Raw genomic sequence first — 23,386 nt, 5'->3', positions numbered from 1 at the left:
TCCGAGACTGTAGTGTATGCTTTTTATGTGCCACCAGCACAGGAGCCAGTCAAGCGGGCCAGGCATTAATCCCATTTGAATAGTGCTTTCAACGTGCCACCACCATGGGAGACACTCAAGGGTCACTGACATCCGCTACGTTCAGATGGTGCTTTTTACGTTCCACCAGCATGGGAGCAGGTCAGGTGAACCTGGCATCAACCACATTCGGATGATACATTTTACATGCCACAAGAATGGAAGCCAGTCAGGGGCCACTGGCCACAGCTACGATTTTGGTTTCACTTGACTCAACAGGCCTTCTCAAGATCAACGTATTGCCTGATGCATCACGGGTACTTTCAGATGGGCCGGACATGCACCACTGGTTTCGATCATTGCTCACACACTTTTGGGTATGCAAACTGACATTCACACATCCAATAGCTTCGTGTGTGTGTGTGTGTGTGTGTACATATATATGTATTTATATATATACATATATATCTATATCATCATCATCATTTAACATCCATTTACCATGCTTGCATGGGTTGGAGAGTTTGACTGAGGCCTGGAGAACCAGCAGCTGCACCAGGCTCCAATCTGCTCTGGCATTGTTTCTACAGCTGGATGCCCTTCCTAATGCCAACAACTCCGAGACTGTAGTGTATGCTTTTTATGTGCCACCAGCACAGGAGCCAGTCAAGCGGGCCAGGCATTAATCCCATTTGAATAGTGCTTTCAACGTGCCACCACCATGGGAGACACTCAAGGGTCACTGACATCCGCTACGTTCAGATGGTGCTTTTTACGTTCCACCAGCATGGGAGCAGGTCAGGTGAACCTGGCATCAACCACATTCGGATGATACATTTTACATGCCACAAGAATGGAAGCCAGTCAGGGGCCACTGGCCACAGCTACGATTTTGGTTTCACTTGACTCAACAGGCCTTCTCAAGATCAACGTATTGCCTGATGCATCACGGGTACTTTCAGATGGGCCGGACATGCACCACTGGTTTCGATCATTGCTCACACACTTTTGGGTATGCAAACTGACATTCACACATCCAATAGCTTCGTGTGTGTGTGTGTGTGTGTGTGTGTCTATAAATGCTTATCAATATAGGATTCCATTATAGGGCCAACAATTCTGTGAGATGATCGTAAGATGCTTTAAATACTTATTTCTAAACTTTTAAACTGTCATATACGTTATATATTTATACTTATACATATTTACATATATTTTTATACATATTTATATTTATTTATTTATATATTTTTAATACAACAATTATTTTTCACACGTGTATATCTTTCTGAGGAGTTTTCTGATATTGATTTCCTAATTTTAATAATAGTATATTATTAATATATATATATATATATTAATAATAATATATTATTAATATATATATATAAATATATAGGAAAAAAGCAACAAGAATGGATTAAAATCTCGATACGATCGTTTCGTACGAGGACATCTTTAATAAGCTACAAAAAATGCAGTGAATACAGATGGCTCGTACTCGTCAGCCGAAAAAATATCAGAGAATTCCCAAACATCAAAAGGGGTAGATACAAAAGAGGTTGTAAGATTAACTGCATTGAAGAAAGTTCGATTCATGGAGATCCGATGAAAGGTTTTAAACCTATAGAATTTATGCATGTCTACATATAGTTCATATTGGATATTTGATCAAGTTGTATGAAGAAATTTTCGGATACAGTCATGTAAAATTTCCGTATATATATAAATATATATATATATATATATATATATATAATATATATATATATACATACACACACATACATATATATATATAAATGATGCTAAAGATAATAAATAGCTAGGAATAACAACAAAAGAGTGTATAGCACTCCTGTGGCATCTGGAATCCCTTATTATTGCCCTGTTTGGTGAGGTAAACAGGTAGGGAGGGTGGGAATATAGTGTACAAGAAAGAGAATGTGAGTCTTTTACCATTGCTGTTCTTAAGAGAAGTGAGCCATACATCAGGAGCAGTTTTATCTGTAGGGGCACTGTCTGGTCTTGAAAAGGACTTTATTTTGGCTGAATAAAAGAGAAAAAAAGAGGAAAGTAAAATGAAAAGAGAGATAGAGAAAGAAAAGAGAAAAAGAGAGACAAATAGAAACAAGGGAGAGGTATAAGAGGAGAGTGAGAGAGAGACTATATGAGTGGAACAGACTGAGGGGGAAGAATGAATGACAGAGAAACAAAGAGGGGGGGAGGCAGAGACGTCGAATGACTGGTTCAATAATAAGAAATCCATGCGTTTTGCCATTCCAATGATATGGAGGGAGCCGAAAGACCATTTTAATGACTGTTATTTTTGCAAAGTAAATGTCACAGGATTTTCTCTGAAGAATAAACACAAAATTGTGTATCCCGATTTGGATTCTGCAACAAGACCTGTGCCTCACAATGGAAGTCTGCCAATTCCAGTTCCACCAGATGATGGTATTGAAACGTCAGATGATGATGCTGACTGTCACAATAGTGCTGCTGAGGAGATTATGTGGCTGATGATGATAGCTTTGAACCTCAGAAATTTTCCCAACTTTAACTGAATGACCTCGTCAGAGACCTATCTCTTGTTGGCATCAAGACTGAAGAAGTATCTGCTAAAGCACGGTGTTCGTATAACTTATTTTCAGCAGAGAAATGTGGTTCTATAAATATGTTTTTCTCTTGAAGGTCCGCTTTGCTTTTGCAATAACATCAATGGACTTTTCAAATGTTTATCACAAAATCATTATCTTGCAGAGTGACATTTGTTTATCAACTCTTCAAAGCAAAGTTCAAAAGCTCTACTTCTCCATAATGGTAATTTGAAACCCTCCATTCCTATGATTCATATGAGAATATGGAACTTTTACTTCATGTCATTGCCTATGAAAGATACTCTTGGAAAATATGTGGAGATTTAAAAGTCATTGGAATGTTAATGGGAATGCAGTCGGGTTTCACAAAATACTGTTGTTTCTTGTGTCTATGGGATAGTTGGGCAACTGACAGACATTATTCGGAATCAAACTGGCAGACAAGAACATCATACCAGCCAGGACTGTCTACCATCAAGAATACACCTCTTGTAGCTCCATGTAATGTCTTATTGCCTCCTTTGCACATAAAGCTTGGACTGATGAAGCAGTTTGTAAAGACACTAGGGAAGAGAAATGCCAGAGGGTTTGAGTATATTGTAGAAAAGTTTCCCAAAATCACACAGGTGAAGTTGAAAGAGGGTATCTTTGTTGGACCCCAAATTAGAGAAGTACTCAAAGATGTCAACTTCAAAACAACACTGGATGAACTGGAATTGCCTGTCTGGAATGCTTTCAATTGGATCTTTGAGAATTTCTTGGGCAACATGAAGGCAATGGACTACAAGAATGGCATCAAAAACCTTCTGAAATGTTACTCAGCAATGGGTTACCACATGTCACTGAAAGTTCACTTCTTGGACTCCCATCTGCATTTCTTCACAGATAACCTTGGAGCAGTATCTGATGAACATGGTGAAAGATTTCACTAGGACATTAGTGCTATGGAGAAATGGTACCAAGGCTTCTGGAATGGCAGTATACTGGCTGACTACTGCTGGACACTTTACCATGATCAACCAGAGCAGGAACACTGCAGGAAATCCAAATCCCAATGTTCCTAACCCATTTTTTGTGCATTTACTCTTTGTAGAATGATAGTGATGATTTTTAACTCATTACTTTCTGAAAACAATGTCCTTATTTATAAAGTTAATGATTTCAGATATACAATTACGTAAATATTTGCATGTATCTACTGAAAAACTGAAAGGAGTGAAATTTTGAAGTCAGCATGAAAATTTAGCTAGTTTGCATTCATAATGAGTCTGATACATTTAATTTTCTCGACCAGTGACTGGTGAGGCTTCTGCATAGTTTTCCTTCACTCAATTTCACCCAAACAGGTCCAGTCAGAAAACACTTGAACAAGGTTTCACAAAGTGGGATTAAAACTGGAAGTAGGTGAATGCAAAGCAAACGTCTTCATCACATGGCTTTATCTGTGCACAATAAGAAGCAGTTGTCGGTGCATTACGTGTCAGTTTGCTTAGCTGTGATGAATATGATGAACAGCTACCAAGACTACTGAGAATATTTTCTGTGCAAGACTGGCTTCTAATTCTGAAAGAAAGGATCCATTTCTTATCTTCTTAATACATGTATGCGGTGGATAGATGGATGAATGGGTGGGTGTGTGTATAGAGGGATGGATAACTATTTCATCAATGGGGAAACTGAAAAATTAGTGCTTTTCAAATAAAGTTCTTTGCAATATTTGTTCTGTACTGAGTTACTGATACTCTTCTCCATCTTACCGCCAGAAATGCAATAAACCAATAAAGTGATGTTCACCAATTGCAATACAAAATAAATAAATAGGAATAAAAAAGGGAGGAGCTCTAAATCTACTTACTTTTCTTCCGTGAAATTGGTCTGGAACTCATTTTGCACCTAGTCACAGAAAATATTTTAAATGTAGAAAGTTTCAAAATATGAGATCAAAATTGCTATTGTAATATTACACCCACCCATATTCACATGAGCCATTTTCCCATAATTGCATGGGAAAGTGGATGCTAAAATAATGATGGTGATGTTATATATATATAAGTAGGGATTTAGCTTAACCCTGCCTGAGATTTGAAACCAAATCCACCTGCTTGTTGCTTGTCAAAACAAGCAGGGAAATCCTCTCCACACCAGATGATTGATGAGGAAACACTTGACCCCCCTAGGACTTGTGCTGGTCAAGGAAAGGTCAATCTTTTTTTATTTACTGACCATAGTCTATATAACAGAGAATTTCCTACCCCTTGCTCTTATGTGTCAGCCATGACCAATGAGCAACAACTGCTCTTTTGTGTCAGCCATGACCAAGAGCAGCACTTTCCTTGGCTGCAAGAAAGCCGATGCCACCTCTATCCTTTCTTCCTTTCTTGTCAGCACCAAGCATTCCTTACTCTTTCACTCTCTACTGACAGACAACCTTTTTCTACACGATAAACTACTAACCAGCAAGCCAACCTTGTTGTCACTATCACTAGAATTGCTATTCTCTCTTTAACTATCTATCAGGCAAGCAAATAAACATGTAAATAATATTTCTTCCTTCTTGGTGTTGATTCTTCGATGTTTACTGGTACTTCGACATGAGAACCTTGAAGCATTACATCTATACACTACATCATATTGACCTGATATGGCACACCACGTCCAGCCCACTACATATGTATATATAACTTAGGTGACAGGTTAGCAGTAGTGGAGAGGTTGTTCTGAAGGTATAGCTGCTAGAATAAGAAAGAGCTGGGCAAAATTCAACAAGTTACTCCTTCTGTTAATAACAAAGGGCCTCTGCCTCAGAGTGAAAGGCAGATTGTATGATGCCTGTGTAGGAACAGCTATGCTACATGGCAGTGAGAAATGCGCTGTGACTACACAGGGTATGCAAAGGCTTCAAAGAAATGAACCCAGCATACTATAAATCCTCAAGTATAATCCGCATTTTTTCCCCAAAATTTAAAGGTCAAAATCCCTCGTGCGTACTATATACAAGGTTAAAAATGAAAATTATTTTCTAAGCAATGTCCGGCAATGTTTTTCAGATGCATTTTGTGATGTCAGGCGCGAAAATACCTTAAGCTAAGTCTGAAAGCAATGAAGTCATAAAAGAATCATCCATAACTTGCAGTAAGCAACATTTATTAAAATAAAAGTATTCAGAACACAGAATAACATGTAACAAAAACAATTTGCAAACATATTTACATTCCCATATAACAGTTAAGAACATCACCATTATTGTATTACGCATGCGCGGAAGTGTTTGTTCGACTAGGTGCTGCTGGCTTAATTATGCACAACTCAAGTTAGAGAAGGAATGCATATTATACACAAGGTTTAGATTTTTCAGAGGTACAGCCCCCTAAAAATCCCCTGCGTATTATACTTAAGGGTGGACTATACTTGAAGATTTACAGTACTCCACTGGATGGTTAATGTCATTGTGTATATATGACGGAGTGTAAGTGACTTGAGAGAAAAACTGAGTAGATGCTGCCTCAAATGTAGAGTGCATGAGAGAAGGCTGTGCTGGTAGTCATATGATGCATATGGATGAGGACAGCTGCATCAGGAAGTGCCGATCTCTAATTGTGGAATGAGTAAACCCAGGAAGACATGGGATGAAGTGGTGAGAAAGGATCTTCAGACACTCACAGAGGGGCTGACAAAGGACCAAGACCTGGTGTAAAATTGTGGTTGTCCTTGCATTCAAGCATGTCCGCTGCATCCCTCTTCAGCTGAGTGATCCTAGTCTCGCAGAATCCTGGGTGCTGGTGCCATATAAAGGCTGTCATGCTGTGTAAAAGCATCCAATACACACAATATAGTGGTTAGTGTTAGGAAGGGCATCCAGCTATAGAAACCAAACCAAAACAGACATGGAGCCCAGGTAGTGGATCTATTCAGTTTGGCTCCCAGATTTGTTAATTAATTTTTTTTTAACTAAACAATTTGAAACTTCGTATACTGCTGTAATTTCTCATGCCGAACACGGTTTATTTAGAACATTTTTGGGCATAACTTCGGTATAGGTACCGGATACATTTCAAGAAAGTGTTTTTTTTTTATATATATGGGGGGTTAGGGTTAGGCGTGAGAGAAAAGGGTTTCTGTTATCTTCAGAAATGTAAACAAGCCACTTACGGTACCTATACCGAAGGATCGTCCATTTTTGACAAAATTTCGTATTTTAGAAGTTATTTCATGTTAAAGTTGTCGCATTTAGGTAATTTTTAACCAATCATCAACGTGTATTCAGTTTGCTGTTTGCGTCCGACCCATGTCAACAGGGAAAAGGGGCGTTAAATGATGATGATAGGCATACCTACTACACAAGTGAGCCCCATCGATTTTGTTTCCTTACAAAATTTCAGATGGTGCACATTCCGCTTATATTAGAATTTATAGCGAAAATTTTTTCCCGGGGTGGAAAGAGGAGTCGGCTTTCTTTCCTCATAACTTGAAAAAAAAAAAAAATTGGCATTTTCTTTTAATGATACCTGCAAATAACTTTCAGAGAGTGTAGATTTCAATTATATCAAAATTTAATATGCAAAAACGAAAAAAAGTTGGTGGCTGTCACACATCACATTTTTTTCTGTTATTATTATTATTTTTTAAATTAAAAGTTTCATTCTTCTGAAAGTTATGAGGAAAGAAAGCTGTCTCTTGTGAATTTTCCGAAACTCCTCTCCCTACTCCCGGAAAAATTTTCCTTACAATAAATTCCAATATAATCGGAACCTACAGCACCTGAAGCGAATTTCATTATACGATATTCATTTTTCAGGAGGTTAAGAGGAAAGGCGGGGTGGTGGTGGGGGACACTTGTGTAGGTATGAGATATTCTTATGAAATAGTTCCTGAATTTTCAACCAAGAATTGAAACCGTAGCCTAAATGTTTCTACTAACCTCTTTCTTTTCTTCTGTTATGATACACGTAAATGTGTGTAAAGAATTCACTGTAAACCGAGTTACCTTTGATTGAAAACGAACAGGTGCGTTGCAGATCGAAAGCAGCGATAGTTGAGGTCAATACGTCAATGCATGGTTCCTGAGAGGAGGATTTCTTTCTTCTTCTTCTCAATATAGATAACAACTTAAAACGAAATCACAGAATAATAAATCCTGGAACAAATAAAATCAAGAAATATTTTATCGGTTGTGACTTAAAATAATGATAAATGAATATGTAATACTTTCTCTTAGGAAGGACAGGTAAACAAGTCTGCCCTCGTTTCAAATGTTTTGATAATCTCTATTCCATGGTTACAACTTTCAGTGACGCTTTCTTATTCGAACACAGGAAAATACATACATATATACATACATATATATATGTATATATATAGATATACATACATACATACATGTGTATATAATATAAGGTATAGACAAAGCTGTTCAGCACTGAAGCGGTATTTACCTATGAAATGAATTGCAATGTATTTAATATGATGTATGGGGAATTTAGAATGCAAAGAAGCAAAATAAGCACTTTAAGCAGAAAATGCGAAGCGGTGGGGGAAAATGTTGAGCTAAAAGCATTTTCTCAATCACATGATATTTAACGTTCAAGATGTCGTCGGACCTGTCGTGTGGTAAGTTGTCGGGCTTCGGCCGAATGAAGATTTCCCTTGTTTTCTTCTGAGATCACCAGAAATGATTTTACTGTGAACATAAACACATCTTTCTTTCATTTGTCATTCATAAACTAGACGACTTGTTGCTTACAAATCCCCATTGAATGTGCACACACACCCATACAGAATGAAATCGTGAGTGTCTGTGTCTACCTGATGTACAAATACCTGTTTTATTATTGAATGACAACAAACTGATCTTTTTGTTTTCTTTTTGCCACCTACAGCAGGTTCTGTTCCCCCTTTGTATAGAGAAATTTACGATATCATAGCTCCAAGTCAAGAGCGGGTCGACAGAGAGCTTTTCCTCAGTATTTTCGCGAAATCCAATCTTCCAAACGAAACAATCACACAGGTAACCAATATTTATTTATCCTCTCCCTCTCCTCTTACCTTTGTACTTATAGTGCAGAGTCTGCTCTGAGACATCTGTGGGTTTAACACTGAAATCTATGGAATAATATTAAAAGGAAGCAAAACACACTGTTTGAATTTTAAATTTTATAGCACCTAACGAATTAAATTGTAAATTTAAAAGAGTCTATGGCAAAGAGGGGGGGGGGGTATGTTTTTCAAATATAGTCGTGTACCTCAAACTAATATTTTGGGTCATTAGACAAATGTCAATGTAGGATATATGTAGGTATAGCCTCTCTATATGTGTAATATTACAGTTTGGGTGTTTATTATATTGTCAATGGAAGGATATAACACGATTTCAAAACAGTGGGCGTTTCCCGCTGGCAAGGTTGATGATGTTTTATTGCAGCAACTCATTCTACGAAAGATTATGCAAGCAACCTTTTTTTTCTTTGTTTGTTTATGTGTGTGTGTGTGTGTGTTGTAAATAGATAGCCTTAGTAACTTCCTGTCTTGTAAAGTAACCATTGCAGTTTGTTGGGTTCTAATTCAACGTTGAATCACTTAGCAACAAGTGTAAAAGGGATGTGTGTTGTGTGTGTGTGTGTGTGTGTGGATGTCAGGGAGAGGAATAGTTAGATAACAATATCGGACTTTCAGTCATAGCATTTGTTATATATTTATTTTTGTTATGCTTACTTGCAAAAATACCATTTCTGCAACGTGTAGCTCGCTTATTACACAGCACGAAGAAGAAGAAGCATGTGGCTGCAGCCCCGCGCTCGCACACGCACACACAACACACACACACACACACACACAAACACACGTGCTCTGACATATGGTTGTTCGTTAATTGAAATATGATGAATGTCAGAAGCAAAATCATCGCTGATGTTTTTATTTCGTGTTTATTTGACAGAAAAATCAAAGCAAAGTCACCGACAGCTAAATCTTGAGAGTAATTTGAATGATCTGCAGATTAACTGTGAAAAGTTTGTAATTACGCGATTGTAGTGTCAGAATTTTAAGTAAAAATTAGAGAGAGATCCTCTACGTGGTAGATCAACCTACCAGAAACAACAGCCATATTTCTTTGCATCCTACCATCTTAAAAAAGGGGTTACATTGGGTAATGTAAACGTTGATACCTCTAAAAATCAAGATGGTCACAGCTGGAATGTCTTTGATCATCTTTGCATTTTCATGGTTGACTCTGTGTTAAACATCTTCTTTATTAACAATTGCTTCTTTTGTCTGTACATAATTCTGGTTTTTAGTTTCCTATAGAAAAAGAAAAAAACGTCAACTGGATATTTCAGGGTCCTTTTTTTTTTTAATCTCGATTAATAAACAAAGCTTATTGAGTTGTGAAAATATATTGACTTGAAAAACTTTTAAATGAGTTGTCAAAAGGATTATAATTTTTTTCGTACTATTAACCTCATCTTTTCTTTATCGTTGAAAAAATGTAGATGCAAACATTTTTTAAAATATAAATACGATTTTAAAAATTGTTTTGACTCTAATCTGAAAAATAATGCTATTAAAAAGAATTTATTTCTGTTTTGATGACAATAGCGATGAAGGTTTATTTTGCCTTTGACAAGTGGCTTATGTAAGGTTGTTGACATAACCTTTTAACTCGAACCTTGCATTGTTATAATGTTCTGTAAAGTTGTTTCATGTCAGCTGAAGCCTTTTATCAAATTCCTTTCCATATTGCGTCAAAGGCACCACAAACAGCCTCGCTCGCGTTCGAACTCAAGACACGAAGGTTAGAATAGCGATTTTTATGAGAGGCAGAAAAGGAAATCTTGTAAACAATGTTGGAGGATATTAGTGCTCATTGAGGGCATGGTTGCTCGCGAGAATATACTTCTCACTCAATGACTTTCATATAAATGTTTGTTTATGCTTCTGTGAAGAAGCATAAAAGACGAATTCATTTCCTGAGTACCACTTGACACAACATTGACAACTGCTGAACTTGATTTGTTTTATAAAACTGACATAATGGTTTATTATGCTTCAAGGCCACAGATTTATAGGAAAGTGAAACCGAACATCGTGGTCCCTTATTAAATAAGTTATTTATTAGCTTAATTTAACTTTTCCTTATCTTGTCTAGTCATACAAGTAATATCTTTCTGGAACATTCGTTTTCAGCTTATAAAACACTCGTTTGCACATGTTGTTGCTATATTTATAAGAAAATAATTAAATAAAGCTCACCCTACTTGATATTTTATGCAGACTTGAAATGGATGCATTAAATGACTTCAAAATATCACCATTTCGTTTGACTTCATTATTATAATTTGTGCGTGTGTGTGTTTATATCCCCATATCTTGATATTGCATAATAGTTCTAAGCAAGCATCACCATTATACAAGTTGTGTTGTTGGTTTTGATTCTTCTGTAAAAACATGTCTAGCCACAAAGATATATTACATGGCTTGCAAACCGGTGGTGGTTGGTGATAGGAAGGGCAGCTGGCCATAGTTTGTTTCCTTAAATACTGGCTGTCCCATACAAGCATGGAAAAGTGGACATTAAAGTGATGAAGAAATAGTTTTAACTCTCCACATGTTTGCCATTCCCCCATTAAGATGACGACGACAATTAGGATTTCTTTTTTTTATGGGGCAACACATTTTCAAGGAAGAGTACTGATTGAACCTCATTAGGACTTAGTATTTATTTAGTCAACTGTAGATGGTATGAAAAGCAAAGTTAGTTCTGAATAAAACTGTGAATGCCGAAGGTCAGTGCTGAATTTATTTTTGGCATTTAGTCTACTACTCTTCTATTGAGTTAATTCTGTTGAAATGATCAAATTCTTGTAAAATTTTGATTTTCTTTATTTATAATGTTTTTCATCTCTTTGTTAGATTTGGGATGCTGTTGATATAAAAACAGGATTTTTATCTCGAAGTGGGATTTATAAAGCTCTAGCACTGACTGCTTTTGCTCAGCATGGTAAACCAGTTAGTGATAAATTATTGGAAACTTTCTCTGGACAGGGTAAGAATTTTCTAAATTCATTTCTTTCCCTACCATCATTTTTTTCTTATGTTTTCTTCTCCTTCTACTTTTTCTTATTGTTATTTTAACTCCAAAAGATTGGCACAGATGATAGACAACCTCTGGATTATTGACCCTTTAGTTACTAACCACCTATAGATGCCCCAAAACTTCAAGAGCTTGTATTACCAGCCAGTTCATACATGCCTGAAATAACCTATTTTTATTTAAATGAGAATTTCAGCACTAATCGTGTTAGCTCAATCATGAAAACATGTTATTTCACTTCGTAGACAATTGAGTTACAGGATCCAGCATCATTTGGATACTTTTTTCCAAAATTGTTTCTACAACACCAAATGAATACAGGTTCATGTTGTCAAGTGGTCAATCAGAATTTGAATGGTTTTCAACAGAAGACCTGGGAAAATAAGGTTTAGATGATGAACACAAAATCTATGTGATTATGAATCACGTATTTCAATTTCTGAAAATAATACTAGCAATTCTGACAATAACTCCAGAAGCAACAAACAAAATAGATTTCTACCTGTTTTTCTTAATGGTTTTAAGACACTGGACCTCATCACAATCTTTCCCTGGAGACAAACCATTGAATTATTTTTTTTATATTTTTTCTTCTTAGCTGGTTCAAAACAGTTACTGCAGAAACATTGTTACATAGAATATAAATAATGAGATGAAATCTGAGCATTTTTTGCAATTAATATTATTATGGGGATAAGAAGGCTTGCCAGAATTACAAACTACAGGAGCAGTGACAAACCTTTTGGAGACCAGTATGTTTTCAGTATTATGACAAGGACCCAATTTTAAAAATAAATGCAGTACCTACATATGAGACACCAGCATAAAGAGAACTAAACTTTGATCACTTCCATACTGTATCCAGGGTTGTATATTATTTTTTTTTGGGGGGGGGGGCAAATTTGTGGTGGATTTAGAAGCCGTGGCAACGTATATCCATGTACTACAGTGGTTACAAGTATGCAAGGAATTTTGTTGGATAACAAAAGAAAGGAAAATTAAAGATAAGCAATGAAGTAATCCAGCAGCAGAAATTTGCTAGCAAACCCATTCAGTGACAAGAGGCAAATTAACTTTCTATCTCCTTGTGCAGAACCACATGGAGGGAAATAGCACTTCATTTGTGAACTTCGATTTCAACAGGTTCATAGGTAGTATAGAATCAACAGTACCCTGGCAGATAAAGCAATTAAGGATATGAAGACAGGAAACGCCCCCCGACCCATCAGGAATCACTGCTGAGGTGCTTAAGATATCTGGTGGTGTGGGTTATAGTCTAGTTAGCTGTATTGTAGATCAGGTCATACAGTGACTGGTGTAGTAGCACCATAGTCAACTGCTACAAAGGTAAAAGTGATGCCTTGGACAGAAATAATTACAGAGGTATTAAGTTGTTGGATCAGGTGATGAAAATCATGGAGAGAATCATAGCCCAACTAATTAGGGAGAGAGTTAGTCCAGATGAAATGCAGTTTGGTTTTGTGCCAGGTAGAAGCACCACCAATGCTATTTTTCTTATAAAGCAACTGCAAGAGGAATACCTAGCCAAAGATAAACCTCTGTACTTGGCTTTTGTTGACTCGAAGAAAGGTTTTGACAGGGTCCCCTGATCCCTTATCTGGTGGTTAATGTGGAAAGTGAGGATAGATGAGTAGTTGATGAGAGCTGTTCAAGCCTTGTATAGGGGATGCTACCAGTAAGATGAGGGTGGGCAATGAGTACAGCAAAGAATTCAGGGTACGAGTAGGTGTCCACAAAGGATCGGTGCTCAGCCCCCTTTTGTTCATTATAGTCCTCCAGGCAATAACAGAGGAATTCAGGACAGGCTGCGCCTAGGAGATCCTCTATGCTGATGACCTTGCTCTTATAGCTGAATCACTACCTGAACTATAGAAGAGGTTCCAGGTATGGAAGCAAGGTCTAGAATCAAAGGACCTTAGATAACCTAGCAAAAACCAAAGTCTTAATAAGTAGGAAAGCAGACAAATCATAAATCCCTTCAGGTAGATGGCCCTGCTCAATCTGTAGAAAATGTGTAGGTAGATACTCCATAAGATGCACCCAGTGTAAGCTTTGGACTCGCAAAAGATGCAGCAATATCAAAGGAAGGTTAACAAGGAAACTAACTTTTGTATGTGGAAGATGCACAAGTAAAATAAATGCTGAAAATGTGCAGAAAATAGAGTCCATCAACTGTCAGCAGAGACAAGCTAGAGGTAGTAGATAGCTTCCTTTATCTAGGTGACCAACTTAGTAGTGGAGGTGTATGCTCCGAGAGTGTAGCTGTGAGAATAAGATTAGGCTGGGCAAAGTTCAGAGAGCTCCTGCTGGCAACAAAGAGCCTCACTGTCAGAGTGAAAGGCAGATTGTTTGATGCCTGTGTGCAAATAGCTATGCTACATGGCAGTGAAGCATGGGCTATGATAGCCGAGGACTTGTGTAGGCTTGAAAGAAATGAAGCCAGTATGCTTCGCTGGATGTGCAATGTCAGTGTGCATGTTCGACAGTGTAAGCATCTTGAGAAAAATTAGGCATAAGAGGAATCAAATGTGGTGTGTAAGAAAGACAACTGTGCTGGTATGGTCGTGTGATGCATATGGACAAGGACAGCTGTGTAAAGAAGTGCTGATCTCTAACTGTAGAGGGAACCTGTGGAAGAGGCAAACCCAGGAAGACATGGAATGAGGTGGTGAAGCATGATCTTTGAAATTTGAGCCTCACAGAGGCAATGACTGGTGACTGAGACCTTTGGCGATGTGCTCTGCTTGAGAGGAAGCCAAGTGCACTTGTGCTGGTGGCAAGTAAAGAACATCTTTTGAATGCTGAGCCTCACAGAATTCCTTTCGAGTGTTGAGCCTCATGGAAAGGCAGTGAGCTGGCAGAAACGTTAGCATGCTAGGTGAAATGTTTGGTGGTATTTTGTCTGTCTTTACATTGTGAGTTCAAATTCCGCTGAGGTCAACTTTGCCTTTCATCTTTCTGGGGTCGATAAATTAAGTAGCAGTTGCATACTGGGGTTGATCTAATTGACTGCTCCCAACAAAAAAAAATTTCAGGCTTTGTGCCTAGTGTAAAAAAGTTGAGCCTCATGGAGGCAAAGTGGCTGAGTTCCTTTCACGCATTGGGCCTCACAGAGGCAATGACCAAGGCCATTGGCATTATGTCATGCTTGAGAAGACCCATCAAGCCAAGCAAAATCGCAGTCATGGCAAATATCACTGTCATGTAAATCTGCACCTGTGCCAGTGACACGTAAAAGCCCCCCCCCCAATTACACTCTCAGAGTGGTTGATGTTAGGAAGGGCATCAAGCTGTAGAAACCCTTGCCAAATCAGACTGGAGTCTGGTGCATCTTGTCAGCCCAGTCAAATCATCCAATCCTTGCCAGCATAGACAACCGACGTTAAATGATGATGATGATATAATTTGATCTTATAAATATATTTTTTTCAAATTTACCTTGTTTTTATTTTTTCTACCTGTAATTTTAATTTACCTGCACAGTGAATGACAAATTTTGAGTAATTTGTATTGTGAGTCATTATATATATTTTTTGTGTATTTATTTGGTGTATGTATTTCACTTTCTAGTTTTCGTCGAAGATATATTCCAGAATTTCATTCTATTTTTACTTTTATTGCTACACCTGTCATGCGCATTTAAGTTCAACTGATAATTCATTAATGTACACAATTCACCTATATTTAAGTTTTTCTGTAAACCCAATTGAATATCATATGTCCCATTTTCTATGGTGATGTGTAAACAACATTGAAATAATTTTATATTTACTTGTATGAGAGTCACTTTGAGACAAAAATTATGCAGTAGATTTAAGAACCCTTTGTTAAGTTGTGTTCCAAAAATTACAGATGTTGATAAATAAAAAAGAAAATTAGAGATGTTATATGAAACCAATCTAAATTCATGATTATTTTAGAATTTAATTGAAACACATTAAGGGATGTATTTTGATTAGAAATATAGTAACAAAAAGGCTGAAATATTTTGCCAACACAAAACAAAAAACTGCTCTTAATTCTCTAGAAATTATTGACAGCTGTTGTTATTAAACAGACCTAATTAACAGTGAAAGTGACTGTTGTGGGACTATAAGAGCAAGAGGAGTGGATAGGAGAGTTCAGGGAGCTAATCATATTGTTGGCAACAAAAGGTTTTCTCTTCGTGTGAAAAATGGATTGTATGATTCTTGTTATGTCCTGCAGTTCTGCATAGTGAGACGTGGGCTTTGAATGCAGTGGTTTTGTGAAAAAGTTGAGCCTCGTGGAGGCAAAGTGACTGAGTTCCTTTCAAGCATTGGGACTCACAGAGGCAGTGGCCATAAAGTGAGCATGCTCTACTGTATGTGTAATGTTGTTTGTGCATAAATGACAGAGCACAAGAGAGCTGAGATAAAATCTTGGATATAAAAGGGGTTATTATAGTAGGCATGAGAGAGGTCTGTGCTTGTACAGGCATATAATGAGTTTGGATGATGTCAGTTGTACAAATAGGTGCAAATCTTTCAAAGCAGATGAAACCTGTAGAAGAGGGGGATGCAGGAAAGCATGGGATGAATTGATACAAAAGAGATAACAAAACACTATGATGATTGGTGATGTGTGGAGCTGGCTGAATAAAACTTATTGACATATCTTATTTGGGTCTCTCTCCTAATGTCAAGCTTCCATCTGTCTCTCCTTCCCTCCCTGCTTTATTGACCCCTTCACATCTCATTCATCCCTGATGCTCCCTGCCTTTGTTTCTGTCACTCATCTCAATGCTCTCTGTTATTCATCTGCCCATCACTCATCCTCTCTCTCTCTCTCTCTCTCTCTCTCTCTCTCTCTCTCTTAGCCACTGCACCATGTCGCTTGTTTAACCTGGACACTAGCAGATGTGTTTCTGTCTGATACACTTACATCCGTCACTCTCTATACTTTTCCCCTCACTATTAGACATCCGTCACTCTCTCTTACTATTGCTCAACTCTCTCCCACCAACAGGCATAGCTGCCATTACTGTCTGCTTTCGATTACTCTTAGCATTCTCTCTCTCTCTGCTTCCCTTATGCTCCAATCATGTTTTTCCCATTGTAACCTTGTGGAGACACATGGCCTAATGGTTAGAGCAACGAACTCATGGTTGAGGGATCGCGGGTTCGAATCTCAGACCGGGCTCGATGAGTGTGTTTATGAGCGAAACACCTAAGCTCCACGCGGCTCCGGCAGAAGGTAATGGCAAACTTCTGCTGACTCTTTCGCCACAACTTTCTCTCACTCTTTCCTCCTGCATCTTGCAGCTCACCTGCGACAGACTGATGTCCCATCCAGGTGGGGAACCTCTACGCCAAGGAAACCAGGAAACCGGCCCTTATGAGCCAGGCATGGCTTGAGAAGGAACAAACATTGTAACCTTGCTCACTCCACCCACTCATACTGATTCTGCTGTCATTGATCCTCTTAGTCATTTGATGACACTGCATAGAACAGGCCCCACAGGGTCAAGAGAGCTCTTTAGTCTTGTCAAAGAAATAACAGCCTCTCTAATATTGGGGCCAGGATAAAATGCATCCAGTACACTTTATAAAACAGTTGGCATTAGGAAGGACATCCAGCTGTAGAAACCATGCCACAAAGGAAATCTATGAATGAGACATTGTTTTCCAGCCTGTCTAAGAGAGCAGTAGTTTCAAATCAGGACTGACTCAGGGCAGGACAACCTATTCAACCGATGCCAACATGGACAGTTGGTAGAATGGTGGTGGTAGCAGTGGTAGTGGCTGTTGTTGATCTTTCAGTGTTCAGCCTATTCCAGCATGGAAAATGGGTGTTCAACAGTTAATGATAAGCATTTCAGTTTTGTCACTGTTTCTAAATATGGTTTTTATTATTTCATCATCATCATTTTAATGCTTTTCCATGTTTGCATGAGTCAGATGGAATTCATTGATTCACTGTGGCAGGTTTGCTATGTCCTGTTACCCTTCTTGTCATGAGCCCTCACCTCTTTCCAAGCAATATATATATTTCTCCATGGTCAAACATGCTTCCACAAAAGATTGGAAATGGACACTGCATGTATGATGTGACACTTGTTTATAATCATTACATGATTTCAAGCAAGAAGCCACACACGCACACATACTTTACATATATATATATATATATATATATATATATATATATATATATATATATATACATGAATTCAAAAAGAGTTAAAGATACTAATCTTCTTCTGGTTAATCTGGTTTGCGAAGTAAGCATGCTTCATGGTTGGATGAACCTTTGTTAGTGGTGGTGCAACTTCAATTAGATCTGAACAAACTTATGACGCATAGGTGATTGGTTGCACAGCTGATACCATATTTATTCAAGTACAGTGTGATCTCAAATAATATCATGCAATTCTTATGTTTTGTACTGGAAAGTCAGTGATGCATTTTTATTATTTCTTTTTTTTTTTTTTTAACATTTGAGTATAATGCTACTCCTCCTTCCCACAAATTCGACCCTGATTTTTGTATTAAATTTTTTGCATTATACACCATTTATTTTAATTCACAGATTCAGTGCTCTCTCTCTCTCTCTCTCTCTCTCTCATAAAAATCAAGTACCCTTAACTTACATTGCCAGTTGTTGGGGTGCCACTCTAGATGCTTTCATAGTCAGTCTCCCCTTCTAGTTTCTGTTCAGTCAAGTGTAGCAGGAGTCACAGACCTGCCCAGTACCTGTTGCTAGACCAGGATTTTCTCTGCTTCTCTCACCTGTGCCATGAAGGATGCTTTTGGACAAGGAATTGTGGCAAGGTACATGATTGGACCAGGCAAACTTTCATCTTTTTTACCTGCACAAAGAGTGACCTTGTTTGCCATCGTATTTCTTGACTTGCGGCTGCCTGACAAAGTTGTTTGTTTTGTGCTTTGTGCGCATTATGTATAGCAGCCTTTTGAAGTACCTGTCTTCAAACGCCTGGATTCTTTCTTCCATGTCAGCTGTAAGAATCCAGCTCACACATCCATTCAGAAGGATCAAAGTTGGAAAACTAATGGAGTTCCTATTCCATGTGGTGTTCAGTTTTGCCATGCTCAGCAGAGAGCAAAGTGAGTCTTGTTAACTTTTTTTGAGATCTGCCATGTTTGGTCAAAGTGGATCCAAGGTATTTGAAGGTGTCCTCTTCATCAAGTCTCTCTCTCTCTCTCTGTTCAGCATCATGTTGCTTGCTGTGTTCTGACTCTTACTATTAACCAGGATCTTACTCTTGCCTCGGCTCTCTACATTTCATATGCTCCTCTTACTTTTTCTTGTTCTGTTTCACTGATTCCTAACAGGTCAATATCAGCAAACCTCTGGTTCGAAATGGGTTGCCATCTTATGGAGACTGTTAGTTCCTTGATAAGCTTTGGCCTTCAATGTTTTGGGATGTTATCCACTCCTGGGGGTTTCCCATCTTTTAGCATACATGTCTACGCACACATATACGTTCGTGTGGCTCATTTCTTATGGGTCCATTTCAGTTTGAGCTTCAGTGTTATCAAGACCAAATTGTGTGATCACTGTTCACATCTGCACCATGGTAGGTCCTTGTCCTAGCCTTGATGATGCTGGATTTGAAATTTTGGTGAGCCCGAATCACTCCTCTGTGTGTGTGTGTGTGTGTTCATACAAACATACGTATATGTATGTGTGTGTGTGTATACACACACACACACTCACAAACATAGATACATACATACATATATATATATATATAATATATATATATATATATATATATATATATATATATATATATATATAATAAATGCGGAAACTAATTTCTGTGTGTCAGTGTGTCACACTTTCATCCCCTCTCTCACTATTCAATGACACTCCTACTATTCCTCATGATGAAGTGAGAGTAATAGTAGGCATAGAGACAGTGAGAACAGTGGAGAAGAAAGAGAGAGAGGGAAAGAAAAAGAGAGGGAGAGAAAGAGAGACAATGAAATTTAGGGAGAGTTGATGATGTTTTATTAAAAGTAGTAGTGTTGATGGTGGCGGTGGGAGTAATAATGAGAGAGAAAGAAGGTAATGATGTACAACTTTGTTAAACTATGTGGCTTTGACAGAAATTCCTGTGGCCAACATACTGACCAGCATACTGAAAACTATCATTTTTGTTTTATTTTTTGTTTGGCACCTTAAGGAAAAAAATTGCTTTTAGTGATGACTGTACCCCATCTTTTTTTCATTATTTTCCCCATCCTAAAAGAGGTCATCCTTGAAATCATGCTAATAGCTATACAATAGTAAAAAAAAAACTAACTAAATAAATAAATGGTAAAAAACATTCCAAATTGAAAGGAAATCCCTCCTCCTCCTCCTCCTCCCTCTCTCTACCTATCTATTTCTTTGTCTGTTTATCTCTCTCTCCATCTATAGCTTCTACCATAAAACATGCTTTATAATTTTGAGAACTGAAAGTGCTTGGATATTTATTACAGTTTATACACAATTGTGAAATTAGTGCCATTCTACTCTCTAAAAGCAATTCTTTCGTAACCCTAACATTTTGAAAAAATCTGTCTCTATGAACAAGAGGGGGTTGAGGACTGATCCTTGATGAACCCCTACTTGTAACCTGAATTCTTCACTATACTCGTTGCCAACCCTCACCTTACTGACAGCATCCCTGTACATGGCTTGTACAGCTCTCACCAACCACTTGTCTATCCCTAGTTTCTGCATTGACTACCAGAAAAGGGATTGAGGAACCCTGTTAAAGGCTTTCTCCAAGTCAGCAAAAGACAAGTACAAAGGTTTATTTTTGGCCAGCTATTTCTCCTGCAACTGTCTTACCAGAACTGCATCTCATCTAAATTAACTCTCTCCTTAATTAGTTGGGCTATGACTTTCTCCATAACTTTCACTACCTGATCCAACAATTTGATACCTGTATAAATATTTCTATCTAAGGCGTCACCTTCACCTTTGTAGCATTTAACTATGGTACTGCTACACCAGTCATTGGGTATGGTACCTTCATGTATCACCTGGTTAACTATATGGGTGACTAGACCATAGCCTACACCTCCAGATATTTTTAGCATCTCAGCAGTGATTCCTGATGGACCAGAGGCTTTCCCTGTCTTCATACCCTTAATTGCTTTATTTACCAAGGTACTTTTGATTCAGATAGCTGGTCCCTCAGTTGGGTCAATATTTGGCAGACTTTCCTTGTCCCATTCCTTCTCCACATTTAACAACCTTTCATAGTAGTGTCTCCAAGTGTCTTTCTTTTCAGCTTCATTAAATGCAAGTGTACCATCATCTATGCCCCAGGAAGACATCTCTAGCTGGCTAACAACACATTGTCTGTGCCCAGAAGGGAAATCATTGTTCCCATCTCTAGCCTTATGTGATACACATGGACCTGGGTTTCTGATTGGTAACCTGTCATCAGTGTGTGACAATCACAGGCTAAGGATGAGAAGTTATTCCAAATGCAAAATGCTTCATGCTTTTTCCAGTGACAAGCTGTCGCTGATCTCAAATAAAGAGAAACAATAAATCTCTGAGCAAGATGTAAACAGTAGCAGCACTATAAACTACTGTAGCATCGTCCCATACGGGTCAGCCACATTTAGATGGCAAATATACTTCACGATGTCGTGCTGCTTGTTTTGTATATCTCGAGACTGCATTATCCGATATTTCCTTCATATTTTAAAATGTTGGGTTTCATTTGGAGGGAAATTTGGTTGCTATTTCTAGCAATTCTAGAGTGACAATGTTGAAACTCACTTGTTGGCTCAGAGTGGATTTTGGTGCAGTTGATACAGGGTGAGTCCTGCCACCTAGGAAGGGAAAATTTTATATGGGTTCTGAGGAGAAAGTGAGTGGCAGGTGGTAAATGCAAAGTGATTTTTTTTCTTCTTAATCTTTGGTATTAAAATATTAAATCTAAGAAGAAATTTTAATGTAATATGATAATCCACACATCAACGATAATCTCAATTCTAATTTTGGCACAAGGCCAGCAATTTTAAGGAATGGTCAAATCAACTGCATCAACATTTGTGCTTATCAACAATCATAAAAATAGACTTTGAAATGTGAATAAGTTGACAAACCTGAACATGTTACCTTTGCTCCCTGTCGAGTGCTGGCTGTGATATGTAGTCACCTTCATCAAACTGGTATGTAGAACTGAATTTACACTGGACTGATTGATATTGCATTAATTAACAAATGGTGAGCCAGTGCTGCATGTAGCAAAGGGGCATTAAAAATTTTAGTAAAAGAAAAGGGGACAATGGTTAAAATTGAGTGAAGCACTGATTTATAGAACTCGATAAAATACTTTGAGGGATAAAGGTGTTCCATTAGGTTCAGAAGATCAGAAAATGCAAAAATACCAATAGAAAATGGAAGTCAATGGCTGGGTAGATTAAATGATAGACCAAGACACAATAAAATGTGTATATTATTGTTAATATAGGTTATAATGTGTGGGTTGTCATAGAATGTGTGTGTATATTGTCCTAAATTTAGTCTTATGGTTTGTAGGTCATCATAGAATATGTGTATATGCTGTCCTACATTGCCAACTATAGCATGTAAATTTTAATAGGAAGTCTGCTTTTAGGAATACAAAAACTAATTTTAATAACTCACATTTGAAGTGTTCTAATTAGTGAATTCACTGAAATGTTTCTTTCAAAAGACCAATATGTAGACTGTCAAGTGAGGTTGGTTGTGTAACAGCTTATGCATTGGTAATCCTGATCACCACACACACACACACACACACACATACACATAGGTAGGGTTGGCTGAGAAGTTCATAGGCTGACCAAGATACTCTCATGAATTGTGACCAGATAAGGTTTATTTTACTACAGAGTTCCCATTGCAGTTCACACAGTTCTTCCATCAGTGTTGTTTGTAGTGTTTGGATCCAGAAGAAGCTTTCATCCTGTTAGTCAAAAAAGTCATTGACAGTAGACATAGCATCATCATCATCATCATCACTGTGATACTGGTTCCCAGCCCAAGTGTTTATTCATGTTGGGGACAAATGAGAATAGGGAGGATGATGAACCAAGTTCAAAGCCAATGTCACCCATTGTTTAGCCATTGAAAGCAAGCATTTGAGTGCTGGAGCAAAACTCCTTTTGTCAGTTTTCTTCAGTGTTTGGTGTTGGTGGCTTTTTGCAACTGCCTCAGCAAGTTGATAGAGTACTCTCAATTGAAGGTGTGAGCCTTTTGGAGGTGGTCCTAAAAAAAATGAGGCCATCACCTTCCCTGCAGATGAAACTACCTTGGCCTCCTTTGAAGCAGGTGAGGAAGTGCATGGATTGTCTCTAGTTGAAAGTGATGAAGCCAACACTCATCCTGGCTGAGGAAATATTTGAGGAAACCAGCTGGATCTGCCTCAGTGTCAGATTTTCCTGTGATGCGATCAGCCTAGGGCACTTTTGATCGTGTCAGAAGATGTGACACCCACCGAGCAGAAATCTTTGTCATACCAAGTTCATTGTGGAGAATATATTCAACTCTCTCACAGGATATGCTAAAACCATTGGCTTTTTGATTTATAGTCAGTCGCTTGTCATCCATCGGTATGTGATGAAGATGATCAATGTTTTCCTTGGTGGTGGCAGTTGCAGGATGTCCAGATTTGGATTGTCTTCAA

General features: G+C 38.0%; 2 protein-coding genes across 4 annotated transcripts in view; one reads left to right on the top strand and one right to left on the bottom strand.

Moving 5' to 3' along the window:
• LOC115223310 (IQ domain-containing protein E-like) overlaps nt 1-7,957 on the bottom strand; it is a 31,065-nt gene extending 23,108 nt beyond the window's left edge. Inside the window, exons 1-3 of one of the 3 annotated variants that reach the window (XM_029793821.2) lie at nt 7,537-7,957; nt 4,474-4,511; nt 1,978-2,067 (exon numbers count right to left, since the gene is read on the bottom strand). In XM_029793821.2, coding sequence (XP_029649681.1) covers nt 1,978-2,067; nt 4,474-4,504 — 121 coding nt within the window. In that variant the 5' untranslated portion in view covers nt 4,505-4,511; nt 7,537-7,957. The remainder of the gene's footprint in view (nt 1-1,977; nt 2,068-4,473; nt 4,512-7,536) is intronic. The other 2 variants (XM_036512290.1, XM_029793820.2) reach the window with 2 other exon arrangements.
• A 110-nt stretch (nt 7,958-8,067) lies between these two features.
• Nucleotides 8,068-23,386, top strand: part of LOC115223186 (sorting nexin-8) — a 59,252-nt gene continuing 43,933 nt past the window's right edge. The window contains exons 1-3 of the mRNA XM_029793630.2: nt 8,068-8,225; nt 8,495-8,622; nt 11,523-11,655. Of these exons, the coding sequence (XP_029649490.1) occupies nt 8,204-8,225; nt 8,495-8,622; nt 11,523-11,655 (283 nt within the window). The 5' untranslated portion in view covers nt 8,068-8,203. The remainder of the gene's footprint in view (nt 8,226-8,494; nt 8,623-11,522; nt 11,656-23,386) is intronic.

Source organism: Octopus sinensis, linkage group LG22, assembly GCF_006345805.1.
Source record: "Octopus sinensis linkage group LG22, ASM634580v1, whole genome shotgun sequence".
Lineage (NCBI taxonomy): Eukaryota > Metazoa > Mollusca > Cephalopoda > Octopoda > Octopodidae > Octopus > Octopus sinensis.
Note: the sequence above shows the minus strand (reverse complement) of the source record. Positions and strands in the feature narration are given on the sequence as shown.